The sequence below is a fragment of the Ictalurus punctatus genome, chromosome 1 (genome assembly GCF_001660625.3).
Source record: "Ictalurus punctatus breed USDA103 chromosome 1, Coco_2.0, whole genome shotgun sequence".
In the NCBI taxonomy this organism is placed as follows: Eukaryota; Metazoa; Chordata; class Actinopteri; order Siluriformes; family Ictaluridae; genus Ictalurus; species Ictalurus punctatus.
Window position 1 is genome coordinate 9,122,919 of NC_030416.2, and position 17,799 is coordinate 9,140,717.

Below are 17,799 nucleotides of genomic sequence, written 5' to 3' on the forward strand. Positions count from 1 at the left end.
TTTTTGTCACACCAAATATTCACTTTGTGAAACATAAACAAAACACACGTGTCCAGATGTCATTACGGTCAACAACGGAAAAGCAGGTGCTCGCGCATTCGCGCTTAGAGCACGCTGCTTCAAGGGGGGATCATGACACACACACACACACACACACACACACACACACACACACACACACACACACACATAATAGCAGAGTTCTGTGTTCTGTTCAAAAAGGCTCTTTATTTTCTGTAATATTTATTTTAAGTCCTGAAATTTCCTCAAAATCGTCCACTTGTGTTGTCTTGCTTACTCTTGACTGTGCATATATGAGCAGAACCTGTCTTTGATAGCAAACACTGGCCTTAGACATGATTTTCTTACACTTAGGCTTATGACACTTACCAGGGTGTGCAGCCTCCCCACACTTGCATTTATAAGTGTAAACCATTTCTTCTAGATGTTTCAGAGCCAAATTGAGGATAGTATTGGTAAGTGGAAAACCACGTGACAAATGTCTGACTTCCCCAGAAGTGTTTTGAACTTCAGGAAGAAGGGAATCCAGAATGCTGAACTCTGCTGGGGGGCCAGAGGGGATCTGTTTTGTTTTCAAATAATCAAGTCTTTTCTTGAGGTAAGACCACTTGATTTTCTGTGATTTTTTCTTAAAGGTTACAATAAAACGTTTATCAGGTTTAATTTCTGTCCTTCCCTTGAAAGAAGGGGTAATGAACACACTGAGACGTTTGGCCAGAATTTTGTAGAATATTCAATATTTCATATTGAAGGTGCCACTGTGTGTTTTAAATAGCTCAGGTACCTATTTGTTCTTTATCATTGTATTGTACTCTATCTTTAAGGTCTCAGTCAGTGGACAGCGATTGCTTTTGTAGTATTTCACATTCTCCATACCAGGTATGCCAATCAAAGACTTAATGGCACTTAGTATTTCTGCCCCACTAAACTTTCCTGACCTCCTGTCAGAACTGTACATAAATCCCTTCAATATTCTGGCAACATCTGGGATCTTTTTTTTAGTTTGTTTGTGAACTCTGAGCTCTAGGACAAGAGGATGATGATCAGAAATGTCCTGTTGCTCAACTCTATTGTCACTCACCAGTTCCAAGTTTACCTCCTGCATGAAAAACATGTCTAATCTAGAGTAACTCTCATTCTGACATCGGGTAAAGTCTTTCTCAATAGAGTATAAATATGACCAAGTGTCTCTTAAATTCAGAGATGCAGTAAAGTCTTCTAAAATATCTTGGAATTGTGAATGCCATGCATGTGAAGATCTCCGATCAAAGCTAGGATGCAAAAATGTGTTGAAATCACCTCCAACCACTAGCACACCCTCAGCTGTCTCCATCAAATAGTTTTTTAATCTAACTACGATATCTCTGTCTACCTTATTATTGTACACGTTAACAAGAGTGTACAGTTCACCATACAGACGACAGAAGAGCACAATGTAACCTCCACTACAATCCTCACCATGGCATATGTACTCAAACGGTTATTTGTCTCTTATCAGTATTGCAACTCCTTTGCTGCAGGAGCTGTACACAGTGAAGTAGACTTTCCAATCTTTTCCTGTCTCATCTTCCAATATTTTGTAGCACGCTGGTCCAACATGTGTCTCTTGTAAAAAGACAATATCAGCTCGAAGGTCACTGAGAGTTTTCAACAAATCAGAAAGTTTTTCAGGTGACTTACAGGTATTTTTAATACCACAAGTGTTCCAGGTGACAAAACGGAGGCTTGATTTTCTTTGTGATGTCATTATTGAACTTCTGTAAATAAAATACACAAGTTAAAATTATTTTGTCTATTGTGTGTTATGTATTGTGTGTTCAGTAAGGATCAAACACCTATTTAAAGTTTTTCATGTAACGCCATAAATTTATGAATTAATTTTGACAATATATTTTATGAACACTACTGTATTTATTATGTATATTATTTTTAGAAAATACTCTTTTATCCTAAATAAATATGACCTTGATGGAATTATAGTTTGTACTCAGCAGTCAGCTAGTGGTAGAAATTAAACGAATTACAGGAATAATTGTACACAAGTAACTCACATCATGTGTTGGGTAACAGTTGGGTAAATTATATCTCATTGCACATTTTACAGATTTCACAGCATAAAATTCTATAAAGCAAAATGGGATTACAACTGTTTTTTGCTTTATTTCTTATATATCAGCTTAAAAAAGAAAAACAGGGCAGACACATTTGTGCACAACCTATATACAGTGCCTTCCATTAATATCGGCACAAATATGAGCAAAGAAGGCTATGCATTTTTTAAATTATTTTAAGTCTTTATTATTTAACTTTTGATCTTTTGTTTAAAAGAGTCACAAAAATGCTCTGCTCTCATGGATATCATCCATCCATCTTCTATACCGCTTATCCTTTTCAGGGTTGCGGGGAACCTGGAGCCTATCCCAGGGAGCATCGGGCACAAGGCGGGGTACACCCTGGACAGGCTGCCAATCCATTTCAGGGCACACTCTCATACACATTCACACACCCATTACAGACACTTTAGACATGCCAACCAGCCTACCATGCATATCTTTGGAATGGGGGAGGAAACCAGAGTATCCGGAGGAAACCCCCGCAGCACGGGGTGAACATGCAAACTCCACATACACAGAGTCACGGTGGCCATCGAACCCCCGACCCTGGAGGTGTGGGGCAAACATGCTAACCACTAAGCCACCGTGCGCCCCTCATGGATATCAAACAATTGTAAAAACAGGTTTGTTCCAAAAAATATCTTTGTTAAATATGGGTGTGCAACAATTATTGGCACCCCTATGAATTCATATGAGAAAAATATATTTGATCGACCATGACTTCCTGTATCACAGGGGTATAAATATGAGGTAACACATAGGCCAAATTCCCTTAGTCATACATAACAAAGGGTAAGACCAAGGAATATAGTTGTGATGTGCTGCAAAATGTTGTTGATTTTCACAAAATATGAAGTAGCTATAAGAAAGTAGCACAAGCACTGAACATGCCCATTTCCACCATCAGGACAATAATGAAGAAGTTCCATTCAACTGTTATCTTTTTTATAAATGTTATGAATCAACCTGGAATTAGACGCGTGTCTATACTGTCTCAACACACTGTGAAGAGGGTTTGAGTTGCCAAAAATTCTCCAAGGATCACAGCTGTAGAACTGCAGAAGTTAGTAGTCTCTTGGGGTCAGAAAGTCTCCAAAACAACAATCCAAAGTCACCTACATCACATACAAGTTTTTTGGAAGGGTTTCAAGAAAAAAAACCCTACTCTCATCCAAAAACAAACTCGAGCATATTCAGTTTGTCAGACACTACTGGAACTTCAAATGAGATCGGGTTGCATGGTCAGATGAAACCAAAATAGAGCTTTTTGGCAATAAACACCAGAGGTGATTTTGGTGCACACAAAGAGGTAGCTATATGGAAAAGTACCTCATGCCCACGGTTAAATATGGTGGTGGCTCTTTAATGTTTTGGGGCTGTTTTTCTGCCAGAGGACCTGGACATTATGTTAGGATACATGGCATAATGGACTCTATCTAATATCAACAGATATTAAATGAAAACCTGACTGCCTCTGACAGAAAGCTTAAAATGGGCCGTGGTTGGATCTTCCAGCAGGACAATGATCCAAAACATCAAAATCAACATAAAAATGGTTTACTGACCACAAAATCAAGGTCCTGCCATGGCCATCCCAGTCCCTTGACTTGAAACCCATAGAAAACCTGTGGGGTGAACTGAAGAGAAGAGTCCACCAGCGTGGATCTCGAAAATTGACCGATCTGGAGAGATTCTGTATGGAGGAATGATCTCAGACCCCTTGCCATGTATTCTCCAACCTCATCAGGCATTATAGGAGAAGACTCATTGTTATCAGTATTGCAACTCCTTTGCTTTTAGGGCTGTGTACAGTGAAGTAGACTTTCCAATCTTTATGATAAGGAAATGGTACCAAGTCTGTGAAGATTTTGTAACAATCTGGCCCTACACTTGTCTCTTGTATAAAGACAGTATCAGCCTGAATTTTACGGAGACTGCGCAACACATTTGAAAACTTTTCATCCAGGCTTCTTATACCATTAGTTTTCCAGGTGACAAAACGGAGTCTTGTTTTTTCTTTTTTTTTCTTTTTTCTTGGGGCATCATGATTAATGATTGGACTTCTGTAAATAAAATACACAATTAGGATCACAGTTATTTTAATATTTTTGTCTATTGTATGTTATGTATGTTTATAGCAAGGATCAAACAGCATGTCACGGATTTCCCCTCAACTGCTTGAAGCACAAAAGCATGCTCTTCTGGGTTTATCAGTGACTTTGTTCACTTTCTACACGTGTGTTTTGTTATGGTTTATGACTTGTCTCCGCCCCTGTTACATTATTGGATGTCTCCCTCACGTGTCATTATTATTCACAGCTGTTTATGCTCTACCTTTGATTTCGTTAAGTATTTAAAACTATCGTGTGCCTTTGTTCATGGCGGAGTGTTTGTACAGTATCATGCCTTTTGATCCTCGTTTTTGTTTCATAGTTTTGATCCTCTTCTCATCCTCGTTTATCGATTCCTGTCTTAGCCTAGTTCATCCTCTTTGATTTTGCCTAACCATTTGCCTGTTTATGACCATGTATTTTGCCTTTCCATTTGGATTTGTATCTGTCTCTTCAATAAAGCTCTTAACTGCACTTGCATCTGTCTCTAAAACGTTTTACATGACACATCACCTTAATTGTTTCATATCGGGCCATAATTGTGTGAAGGATTTTGAGAATGTCATTTTATGTACAAAGTCCGCTGTGTATTGTGTGTTCTCAATACAGTTTTTACTACATACTCATTCACCTTTTTTAGACTTATAGTTGAAAAGGTATATATGTGAACTGTATATTAGTGAAGACATATGTAAACCTGACTAAAAGATATCATTTGCTGTAATAAATATCAATACCAAAATAAATAGTGTATCATACAGATTTCCTTGTTGATAACTTACCTTGTACTCAGCAATCAGCTGCTGGTACAAATGAAAGACTGTATGTGTATGATCATTTGTTGTTTTCTTTTGCTTCTTCATTACTGTATTAGTTAAAAATTGGTATATTGATGGCTTTAAATATTTGTCATTAATTGTGGATTTTGGCCTGTTGGCATTCAGTATATAAAAAAACATACACTTATATCCAAATGTCCATGTTTATTACACTTTTCCTAAAACATAAAGTCTAGTGGCAGAGAATACTGCAAATACTAATACTGCTGTAGATTTTGTCAGCGGGCTGGTTATTTCTATCCTGTAAAACTGTTATGAAATCTGGAAATAAACTCCAATCGTATGTCATTAGTAAAATGTCACTATGCTGCACTTAAAGGAAAAGTGCATCTTAAAGGAAATAAGAAGAGCCGAATATCTCATCAACTATCCAGTCCACACCTCTTGATAATTTATTCATTCAAAACTAAACCGTTTACATTTGCACCATTATGTGCCATGTCACTATGTCTGCTAATGGGTATAAAAATAAAAATATTAATGCTTTGTTTTTTCAAGCGTGGCATGATCACAAAAATAAAGCCCTATATGTTTCATTATGGGCATGTTTCTTAAACAAAAAAGGAGGGAAAAAAGCAATTTGTTGATGTTATTAGCATGTATGTCACATGTTACATATTAGTTACTCTTTTTCCAGAGTTCAGAAGTAGGAAGCTACTTGATTTATATTCTTTACAGCAATCAAATATTATCTTTTCATAGTAGACCTATACATTTGTGGCCTGATGGCAAAAGATAAAATATTATGCTTGCAGATAATTGCAAATATGTAATTAAAATATTTAACAGTGAATAACATACACAATATAAATATGATTTGCAGTATGTATGGACATGCCTAAATCGTGCAAAGATGATTATACAGAAATTGTTGTTATTCAATTAATATTGTGCTAACATACACATGAAGATGAGAAGCATATATACTGATAGATTATGAACCTTTATACAACAGTTAGTTCTGGTCCACTAATTTGATTGGTCGAGCGGCGTTCCAGGAGTGAATATATTTCCTTTAACTGCACTGGAAAGTTTCACTGTGTGTATCACTCCGCTCGTCTGTGTTCACCACATAAACGTTTCACTTCCGAGTTTGAAACTGTTACTACAGTAGATTCTGTGACATCATCAGGGGACATTTTTCTTTTTCTCTGTTAATCTCTCTCCTCTGTATCTCTCTGCAGAGGTTTATTTTTATTTGCTTCTGAACTCTTAGTTTTAGGACAAGAGGACATTTATCAAAATCTTTCTGTAGTTTAACTCTATAGCTCTGTAGTTTGTATTTTCCCATTTTGTCCTCTGGCATTAAAAATAAAGTCTATTCTGTAATGACCCATTGTGAAATTGTGTAAATCCCTTATCAGAAAAGTGAAGGTATTGTGTCTCTCAGATTCAGAGAGCAGTATGATCTTCTAAAATAACTCTTAGGCCCAGTTTCGTTCTACGCATAACTTTTGCTATGGTTATGGCTGGCGTGTACACTACTCCAGCGTTTTCGACTCTCAAAAACGTAGACTTTTGGACACACTGAAAACTCCGTTTTAGTTTGAAAACTCCGGGCTTGCATTTCAGTGTAAACAGACCAAAACGAAGACTTTTGAAAACAAAGGTGAGGCTCCGTCCACATTCGCCCCCTGATTGGGTCTTCTGAATTTTGCGTATCTTTCCCTGATTTCTCAAGCCCTACTAAATGACCATTACACTACCTTTATCGTATACACAACACCACGGAGACTGAACTGCAAGCTTTGCTGACTTTGTTGTCATTCTTAGCAGCCATTGTGCAGTTAAATTCTGTATTTTATAATACTGCAGCTGCCTACATGCACAAGAGGCGAGCTATTATTAGAGCAATCAGCAACAAATCTCATTTCAAGCAGGGTAAGTTCATGGAACACCGGTTTTTGTGCCTGCCAGTGACTAGCAACCAACTTCCTGTTCATACTTGCATGCGCATGTCCAGTGTGCTTGAATGGTCATGTGACAAACGTTTAAAGTTGTGTAGTGAGGACGGAGATCCTTTCTGAAACACAGGGGAAACGCCATTGTGGATGAGGATAGTTTTAAATTTAAAATCAGGGATGTTTGGTGGTCCCCCTATTTAGCTAGCATGATTAACAGGCACTCAACCAATGCGAGACATGAGACCACTTGAGTCATTGGGTAGAGGCTGTTGCACTGGCCAATCAGGAGGCGTTAACAGTAGCTAAGTTTCTGTGTAGGGAAGTTATTCCACAGTTTGGAGTCCCAGATTTCATCAGCTCAGACAATGCTCCGCATTTTGTTAATCAGGTTATAGTTGCTGTAGCTAAGGCCTTGTGTATGGAGCATAAGCTGGGGTGTGTGTACCATCCACAGTCACATGGAATGGTAGAAAAAGCAAATGGAATACTGAAAAACAAGGATGCAAATATTTGTGAAAGCTTGTGGCTTAACTGGATTCAAGCATTGTCACTAGCCCTAATGAAAATGTGTTCCCAGACTAACAGTACTACTCATTTAACCCCACACAAAATGTTGACGGGCTACCCTATGCCTATGGTGTATACTCGGGGCCCCTCCAAGGGCCCACCTCTTGAACAGCTAGAGGGCGAAATGCAGGAATATGTGCACCACCTAACCCAAAACCAGAGGCATTTGTATTCTCAGGTTCATGAGGCAATCCATGGTGAAGACATCACCACACCAGAGAGACTGGTGGAACCAGGGGACTACGTGTACATACGCACGTTCAAAAGGAAGCACTTCAATGACCCTCAAAAAGAAGGCCCATTCAAGGTTGTTGGAGCAACTCCAACTGTGGTAAAGGTCGAAGGCAAAGATCACTGGTACCACTTAATCCACTGTAGCCGCAGGGCTGGAAAGGGCAGACTTTTGCACCCTACTGAGAATGGGGAAGATAGGCTCCAGCATCCTAATCAAGGAGGGAAAGGTAGACTCCTGCATCCTGCCTGAGAAACAGGCGGCACACTCTCTGTAGATGATCTGTAGATGCAATTGACAGCGATCCAGATGACCCCTAGGCAAGTCCATCCCACAGAACATGTGGACAAGTTAGGAGTTTGAAGATCGCAGAGCATGCCGATAGACAGCAAGTGACAGCAACACCCCTACGAACACACTAGCTCCAGAGCACAGGGCGTTGATGATTCCAGGCAGAGACTCCACACGGGCAGTACCAGAAGTGGCTGTCATACCACCTGGGGAAGTCCCTGCACCTCCGGCCCCCCTCCTAGACCCAAGCCAGATTCCTGAGGACCCTTTTATACTTGATGCTGAGATTGAAGAGGGAGTGATGCAGTTGTTAGAGGAAGAGTGTCACCCATACGAGCAGCCATTTTGGACTCTAGATCTATAGGATCTGAGAGATCTCGACATCCTTCCTGATCCCCAGTGACCCCAATAGCACCTGAACACTATCCCTTTCCTAGATAAAAACCAGCAAATTCTACAGCTCCTCTTGCCTGAATTGGTAGTTCCAGTGCCGCAGGCAGCCCATGCAGTTGGACCAGATGCTATACCCCAAGCTGGCCCAGTGGCCATACCCCCGAATGCGGCTGAGCCACACCAGCCATCGCACTAAAAAACGGGTGCTTCTTGCGGCCATCGTTCTAATAAGTGTTGTCGGAATGACTGCACTTATTGTCATTGTAGGTCCAGAAAATTGTACCCACTAAGGTCCAGAAAATAGTACCCATGACTGAAACATCATTGCACCACACTACTGTCAGAAACAGCAGCACAATCTTTCATTTGTGAGTGCCTAACACCAGGCAGGCTGACAATATACTCCCTCACGACAACACTAACACACTAATGGCTTGCCCATATCGACGAGGCCTACTACTCTTGATAATATAGACCATAGATGTGCCTTAGCTTTGCTTAAATTGGCCAAGGGTACAAAGTTGTGTAAAGCAGACATAATCAATACAGTCCATTGTAGAACAAGTGGCAGGAGCTGATTTTTTGCAGCAGATGGCAGGCATGCGATATTCCTCCAATTCGTTGCACGAGTAGGTCCATTAAAGATTGCTGGTCACCCAAAGTTGTTTCTTTGCTTGGCCGGTGCCTTCATAGTCAGTAATATTACCAAGGCGAATGGGATTACTCACATTAGGGGCCTGAATACAATATCGCACCTCCACTTTTAGTTTCACTGTAACCACATGGCATGCAGTGATCACCCCCAAATCATCATAATCGAGAGGACCGCCACCCAAATGGTAAAGCTGCAGAGATATAGCATTTATGCGGAGGCTACCCGCCTCCACAGTAATTTGTATTTGGATTGGATGTTTCACACGGCTCACACAGTTATCAATCACACGTCTCGTATGTCATGAGCATACTGCTCGAGGCCCACTCATGCGACCTTTGGGAAATTTGGATAAATGTTTAGTAGAACCTTACAATGAACACTACTTGTGTCCTATGGTCTGCCTGTTGGGGGCAGCTTCCTTTAACTATGGCCCAGTTTGGATGTGTAACGTTAGCCAAAGCTATTATTTCTGCCCAGTGAGTACCCCACTCGATGCTTCTATTCCAGTATATGTTGGCTTCTCATCCACCTTTCCTCTCCGTGTTTGCTCTGAGGAAGGCTTTGATTTTGTAGGCAACATATCTAGCAACTGTACTCACATTAAGCCTGCCCTCGTCTCTATGGTGTCTACCCACACCCAGTGTGAGAAGAATACAGAGTACACGTGTTCAGACTCATCAATGGATCGTATACAGTTGCCTGATTTAGTAAATGGCACTTTGCCCTTGGTGGACATTTTTGGTATTATGGAGGAGACAGGGTACACCAGATCCTCCCGATGGATCAGTTGGGGTGCTGCAGCCTGGTACTCCTGGAAGGTAAGACTCAGGCATCAAATTCTAAATTTGTTTATATTTACAAAATACAATTAAGTTGGTCAATGAAAACATTGAATATCTTTTCTTTGTACTTTTGTCAGTTAATTAACGTTTCAAGAGACTTGGCAAGTCACAGATTTTAGTTTTTATTGCATTTTAGAAAAAAATCCCAACTTTTTTGGAAATTGGGTTAGGCAATGTCTTGGCATTCTTATCCTAAAGAACCTGTCCATGTTACGGACAGGTAACATGAAAGCACAAGATAGGCTCAAAGAATGCAGAAGGACACCCGTGTTTGTTTTTGATGGTTGTTAATCACTTGATCTCAGTTCTTAGTTCAGACAACTGTTAAGTAAATGTTTCCATTGTAAGTGATTCTGTTTACCAATTAGAATTTCCCCCTGGCTCGCCTATCCTCTATGTTAAGCTTTTATATTAAGTCCTTTAGGATAATTAGATCTACAGCAACAAAACAAGGCAAATGATGTTATCTTGGTTGTAGTTACAAATTTCTAGACAATGATTTGTTGATATTAAAAATAAAATAAACCATAAAACAAATGAACAAATAAATTTGAACACAGCTGAAGTTCATTATTTTAAATTACATAATTTAAAACTAAAATAAATCAGTATTTGGAAAGTACTTGTGTAAAACAGAAATACATATGAACATCCACATACATCACAGACATTTACTTAAACTGTGTTCTGTGCATTGTGTTATTATGTGTTCGACTTCTGCTTTTAGGTAAAATAGTATATTATAAAAGAATCATATAATATTGTCTAAGAAAGTTAGAAAATATGGTGTATAAAATATTATATATAACTTACCTTGTGCAGTCAGCTGGTTGCAGAAATTAAGTGTGTCAGATGAAGAATCCAATTAGGCACATGATTTACAAGAGCTTGAAAAAAATGTGGAAGAATTTACATAGGAAAATATGCCACAGATGTTGAAAATATCTGTTCCCTAGTATTTACAACAAAAGTTGATGATTATGGCAAGATTTTTATTTAATTTTTTTGCTCCTACTTACAAAGCAAGAGAAATGAAAGTGAAAAACAGAAAGCAGCTTATGGTGGCTGAGAAGTGCAAAGCAAAACACAAATATGAAAACAAAATAACAAATCCAAAAACAAAACAACAAATTATAAACACAAGGACGAATCATAAAACACATTAACAAGTCAGAAAACACATTAAAAAATCAGAAAACACATTAACAAATCAGAAAACACAATAACAAATCAGAAAACACATTAACAAATCAGATAACACAACGACAAATCAGAAAACACATTAACAAAACAGAAATTTGGTGGATTGACTGTATTAATTAAAACTTGTATGTAATGAATTCACATACATATTAGAAAATTATGTATTGATGACTGTTTAATTGATTTAGGGACGCATGGCGTAAATATGGTTGTTCTTTCTAAAATACACCTTCTTCTACTCCTCAGAAAGTTTCGCCAAAACCCAAACTAGCAAGACAGAGTGCATTTTAGACTGTTTACCTCAGGAGTCAGCTTGAGGACACTGACAGGAAACCCAGTGAAAATGAAAGCCTGTGGAAATAGTTATTTTCTATATTTTTTAAATAAACAGATCATATAACTATGACAGGCAGTAGTGTTTTTTATTCTCTTTTTATTTTTAAATGTAATATATTTATTAAACATAATAAATAAGCATAATAGTGAATAAACATGACAGGCAGTTGTTTTTGTTCTTTTTATTATCAATTAATACAATAAATGGGACAAATGAACAGTGAAAAAAATTAACTTTACTTTTTTATGATACAATCCATAGGTTGAGGTGCATTCTTGTTTGTTTGATTTGCATAAAGGACATCAGAGGAAACTCATCTTAATCAGACCTTGCTTATATCCCATGCATACATTATGATTTCATGACCTTGATGTAATATGTCATGGTTTCATAAATGTGTGTACATATAAGTACTAATGGACACAATATTAAAAATTTTAAGCTATTTTATAAGCTGCTGAATAATGAGTATGGAAGCCATATTGTTAAATAAAACCAAATTTGCAATAATTAAAGTGATAATTACAACTAAGACAATACCTGCAGCAATATACTGAAAATTTACTAGATTAGATATCGTCTAGATTAGATTAGATTACTAGATTAGATATTTATTTGAATGCTTTTCATCTTTCATATATCATCATATTAATATTTTATATCTAATTTGTCTTTTGCATTTATGTACCTTTTTTTTTTTTTACAGGAAAAAAATACTATTACCATCTTTGCATATTCTCTACATTCTCTTTGCATTTTTTAAATTTTTTAATGACAAGTGCTTGTGTTTGCAGTGGTGGTCTAGGTATTACTGAACGGAAAAAAACTCAATTAAAAACAAGACGGTAATGGCGCTTGACGACAGCAAATCAGTCTCAAACAAATATATTGTGTTGAAAGTGTTATAACATCCATAACAAGATAAGTGGCCTAGTGGGCAAACGACATGTCAGGATTAATTGACTATGCTAACACCCACTCCCATCTAACTGAACTGTGTTGGCCACTGTGCATTCTGTAGTTGTGCTTCACGTACATGGACCAGAATTGTAAGTGGGTCCAAGGAGACAAAATCGATCCATTTTTGTTGTACCTAATTAACCACCAGAGCTCCATTCTTGGCTAATCTTAACTAATGTACCTTTAAATGTTTGTGATTGGGGATTTTGGACTGTTTATGTTTAAAATAATTAAATTCACACTTATATCCTTGTCTCAACATTTATTACACTACTACTAAAATTTTGACATAAAATCTAGTGACAGAGAAGAGAGGAAATACATTTGTTGTAAGTTCTGTCATATTAGATGTTGTAAAAAGCTCTCTAGAAGGGTTTGTGTGTCATACATATGATTTGGAGAGAAGTAAGGTCATGCAAAGACTTAGCCAAACATAAATGTACACTTTTCAGTTAATTATGTGTTAACATAGACAGGAAATGTAAATACATTTACAAATCATTAGACACATTAACTAAATGATTAACGTCTTATGAGGTTGGAGAATACATGGCAAGGGATCTGAGACCATTCCTCTATACAGAATCCATTCTGTGGTCAGTAAACCATTTTTATGTTGATTTTGATGTATGCTTGGATCATTGTCCTGCTGGAAGATCCAACCACGGCCCATTTTAAGCTTTCTGGCAGAAACAGTCAGGTTTTCATTTAATATCTGTTGATATTTGATGGAGTCCATGATGTCATGTATCCTAATAAAATGTCCAGGTCCTCTGACAGAAAAACAGCCCCAGAACATTAAAGAGCCACCACCATATTTAACCATGGACATGAGGTACTTTTCCATATGGCTACCTCTCTGTATGTGCCAAAACCACGTCTGATGTTTATTGCCAAAAAGCTCTATTTTGGTTTCATCACCATAGAACCCGATCCCATTAGAAGTTCCACTAGTGTCTGGCAAACTGAAGACACTTGAGTTTGTGGTGATGTTGGTGACTTCGTTTTGTAGTTTTGGAGACTTTCTGACCCCAAGACGCAATTAACTTCTGCAATTCTCCAGCTGTGATCCATGGAGATTTTTTGGCCACTCAAACCATCCTCTTCACAGGACATTGAGACAGTATACACACACGTCCTCTTCCAGGTTGATTCATAACATTTCCAGTTGACTGGAACTTCTTAATTATTTCTCTGAAGGTGGAAATGAGTATTTTCAATGCTTGTGCTATTTTCTTATGGCATATTCACATTTTGTGAAGCTCAACAACCTTTTGCCACACATCACAGCTATATTCCTTGTTCTTACCCATTGTTATGAATGTTTAAGGGAATTTGGCCTATGTGTTACCTCATATTTATACCCCTGTGAAACAGGAAGTCATGGTTGAACAATTTCCTGTTTCTAGTCACCCAGTGTACTAAAAATAGTTTAAATATCTATGGAAATATACTTCAAATATATTTTTCTCATATGAATTCATAGGGGTGTCAATAATTGTTGCAGACCTATATTTAACAAAGATATATATTTTTTTGGATAAACGTGTGATGTCCATGAGAGTAGAGTATTTTTTGTGAATTTTGTTTAACAAAAGATAAAATGGTTAAACAATAAAGAGAATTTTTCACAGTCTTCTTTGCTCATATTTACCAGTGGAGGGCATTGTAAGTTTAGCTACTGCTAAAAAGTCTACTAAATACTAAATTCATGTCTTGCACAGTTGTTAACAAGATTTCAAGATTTTTAGCTACATACCTTATATAAGCATAGATTACAGATGTTTAAATGTTAACTGGTGTTTAACAATACAAATACATTATTAAAATATTAACAAATGTTTTGTCATCAAATAAATAGATTGAAGATTGAATAAGCCTTAAATCTATATCTTAATGATTTTTTTTTACACAAATTATTAACATATACAAATAGTTACAACTCATTTAGTAATAAAGAAATATATTGAAGGGGATACAGGAAAATATGTGCACAGTAATAATGTAGTTTCCAAAAATCTAGTGGAAAGCAACTTAAATGTATTTTACAAGGAAGCAAAATGCAGGACTGCCATATTTAATACTATTCATAATAACAGACTTTTTAACATCCTTTTGTCTTATTTATTTGATAAAACTCAAATTTGTGGAATTTTTTTTTAATCAATAAAGGCTGATTTATTCTTTGGCGAGCTCATGCTAATGCTTGCACATGGTAAAGTATCAATACTTGCATGTAACATAAGCAACATACTCCTCTAGGAGGCAGTGTCACATGTACCACACCAAAATTTACTTAATTACAGCAGCAAAGAGCCAAAAAAACAGTGTGAATTCTGTGTTTAAATGTAGGAATAATAAAGCTGACTAAAAAAAAGTTCTGTAAAAAATATTTGCTTGTGAATTTGACATCAGTTTGAGTTTGCAAAAAAGTTGACTAATGAATATATATGTTTTAATAATGGTCTTATATTGTATACTGGACAGTCCTCTGTGTTCTGCTCAGAATGTTGTGTTTTGTTTAAGTCTATATTTAAGCCCTGAATTTTTCACTTGATCTTTGAAACCATTCAGTTCATGCTCTTTTAATTTTGTATGTATGAGCAGAACTCGTCTTTGATAGCAAACAGTGGCCATAGACATGATCTCCTTACAGTTGCGCTTATGACGCTTACCACTTAAGTGTCTGACCTCCTCACATTTGTATTTAAAATAAAAAATCTTATCTTCTAGGTGCTTCAGAGCCAGATTGAAGATAGTGTTGGTGAGGGGACAGCCAACTCGTAAACGCCTGAGTTCTCTAGAGCTTTGGACGCTAGGAAGAATGCAGTCTAGAATGTCGAAGTCTGGTGAGGGGGTAGAGGGGATCTGTTTTAGATTGTTGAGGGTGTCTAACAGGAAAGACCACTTGATTTCTTGTTCACCTGCCTCAAAGGTCACGCTGAACATGGTGTGAAGATTTTTTTCTATCTTGCCCTTGAAAGAAGGGGTAATGAATGCATCAAGGCGCTTGGCCAAAATTTGAGTGAATATCAAATAGTCCACATTGAAGATGCGTCTGTCTCCTGAACAATAAGACTCATCAAAAGACGTATATAAACATTTGTTCGTTAACATGATGTTGAAGTGTATCTTTAAGATTTCCGTCAATGAACATTGAAACCGTTTATAGGAGTATACTTCCAATTCATCAAGTCTGTGTTCTTCTGAGTTAGTTAAAGACTTGATCACACTCAATATTTCTGCTCCACTAATCTTCCCTGCTGTCACGTCAGAATTTAATTTATCTTCCTCCAACCATTTGGCAACATTTGGGATTTGTTTTTCAGTTTTCTTATGAACGGTGAGTTTTAGGATAAGAGGATAATGATCAGAAATGTCTTGTTTACGAGTAATAATGTTATACACCCGTTTAATTTTGTCCTCCGGCATGAAAAACATGTCTAATCTGGAGAAACTCTTATTTTGACGTCGTGTGAAGCCCTTCTCAGTTGGGGATTTATATGACCAGGTGTCCTTGAGATTCAGAGAAACAGCAAAATCTTCTAAAATAGCTCTAAATGGTGAATGCCTTGAAGTTGAAGGTTTCCGATCAAAGCTGGGATCTAAAACTGTGTTGAAATCACCTCCAACCACTAGCACACCCTCAGCTGTCTCTATCAAATACTCTTTCAGTCTACCCAAGACAATTCTGTCTTCCTTATGATTGTACACATTTACAAGAGTGTATAGTTCACCATACAGATAACAGAAGAGCACAATGTAACCCCCACTGCAATCTTCATCATGGCATATGTACTCAAATGGTACGCCTTTTTTTATCAGTATTGCAACTCCTTTACTTTTAGGGCTGTATACAGTGAAGAATACATGCCAGTTTTCCTTTTCAACTTTCTCGAAGATTTGGTAACACTTGGGTCCAACATGTGTCTCTTGCATAAAGACAATATCAGCCTGGAGTTTACTGAGGATGTTCAACAGTTTTGAAATCTTTGCCGATGAGTTTGAAGTTTTTTTACCTTTTATACCATTTGTGTTCCAGGTGACAAAACAGAGGTATTCATGTTCTGCTTGTGATGACATTATTAATTACTGAACTTCTGTAAATAAAACGCACAAATTAAAACACAATTATTTTATATTATTTATGTCTATTTTTGTGTTGTATTTTTTAAAATAAAGAAACTTAATCACAGCTATCAGTCCCAAAATAAATACTAAATAATTCATTATTTAAGTTTACAGGAATGACTGTGGAAGTTAATCACATCACATGTGTTGGGTGAATTATCTTACTGAAAATTTTAGTTCTCATGACAGTTTTTTGTGATGTGATTTCTGTGATTTATTTCTTTTTTTTTAAATAAGCTTTCAGAAAAATCAGAGCAGAGAAACACATTTGTAGACAATCTATGTAGGTTCTTCATGACTTTCCACTTAAAAGGGAAGAAAGGAGAACCTTCATATACTGTTAATCACATTATTGTACAGTACAATGTACAATGCTATGGCAATCTTACATTAAAGACCAGACTGGCAGCTTGAGAGGCCACACTGGATCACAGAATGCAGAGAGGCACCAGTGCTCCTTAATCACTTGATCTCAGTTCTCAGGTCAGACAACTGTAAAGTAAAAGTTTCCAATGTAAGAGATTCCTAACCTCTATACTATGCTAATGGCACCATTAGTATTTTGATATGATGTCCTTTGAGATAATTAGATCTACTGCAAGAAATCTAAGAAGAAGCCATACTATCTTTATTGCTGTTACAAATTAATATACTATTATTTGTTTACATTAAAAATCAAGCAATCCATAAAATACTAACACAAAGTTGTAGAGTTGATGCTCATGACTTAAATTTACATAACTTAAACTAAAACATACCAGTATTTGAGAAATACTAAAAATTACATAAATGTGTATAAACACATAAATTACACACAAATGTCCAGTTCAGACACCATTTCCTTAAAAGAATCCTTTATGCATTATGTGTTCTAAAGCTTTTCTTCTTTATTTTTATTTTTTTTTAAAAGCATTACAAATTATTATGTAGTTTTACGTTACAATTTATTATGCCATTTCCCTCTTTGGGAACTTACCTTTTGCTCTAAGCTGGCGGCAGAAATGAAGAAGTGTTTCAGATGAAGAATCAAATTAGTCGCAAAAATTACGGGAAAGTGGAAGTATTTTACCTACAGGAAACATATCAAAAAGATTGTAACTATTGGGTAAATATCTGCAGTGATTTCTCCATGTAATATATGGCAAGAAAAGAATGAGAAAAAGGAAAAAGCAGGTTGATGCACACACATACAAACACAC

At 36.9% G+C, this 17,799-nt stretch overlaps 1 protein-coding gene across 3 annotated transcripts in view; it reads right to left on the reverse strand.

The window, feature by feature from the left end:
- Positions 1-17,799, reverse strand: part of LOC124627508 (uncharacterized) — a 62,154-nt gene that overhangs the window by 26,279 nt on the left and 18,076 nt on the right. Inside the window, exons 3-5 of one of the 3 annotated variants that reach the window (XM_053680220.1) lie at positions 17,577-17,669; positions 16,990-17,092; positions 14,625-16,569 (exon numbers count right to left, since the gene is read on the reverse strand). The exons of 1 other annotated variant lie outside the window; for it this stretch is intronic. In XM_053680220.1, the coding sequence (XP_053536195.1) occupies positions 14,972-16,552 (1,581 nt within the window). In that variant the 5' untranslated portion in view covers positions 16,553-16,569; positions 16,990-17,092; positions 17,577-17,669 and the 3' untranslated portion in view covers positions 14,625-14,971. Of the gene's footprint in view, positions 1-14,624; positions 16,570-16,989; positions 17,093-17,576; positions 17,670-17,799 lie in introns of those variants that run through there. One more of the 3 variants, XM_053680222.1, reaches the window with a different exon arrangement.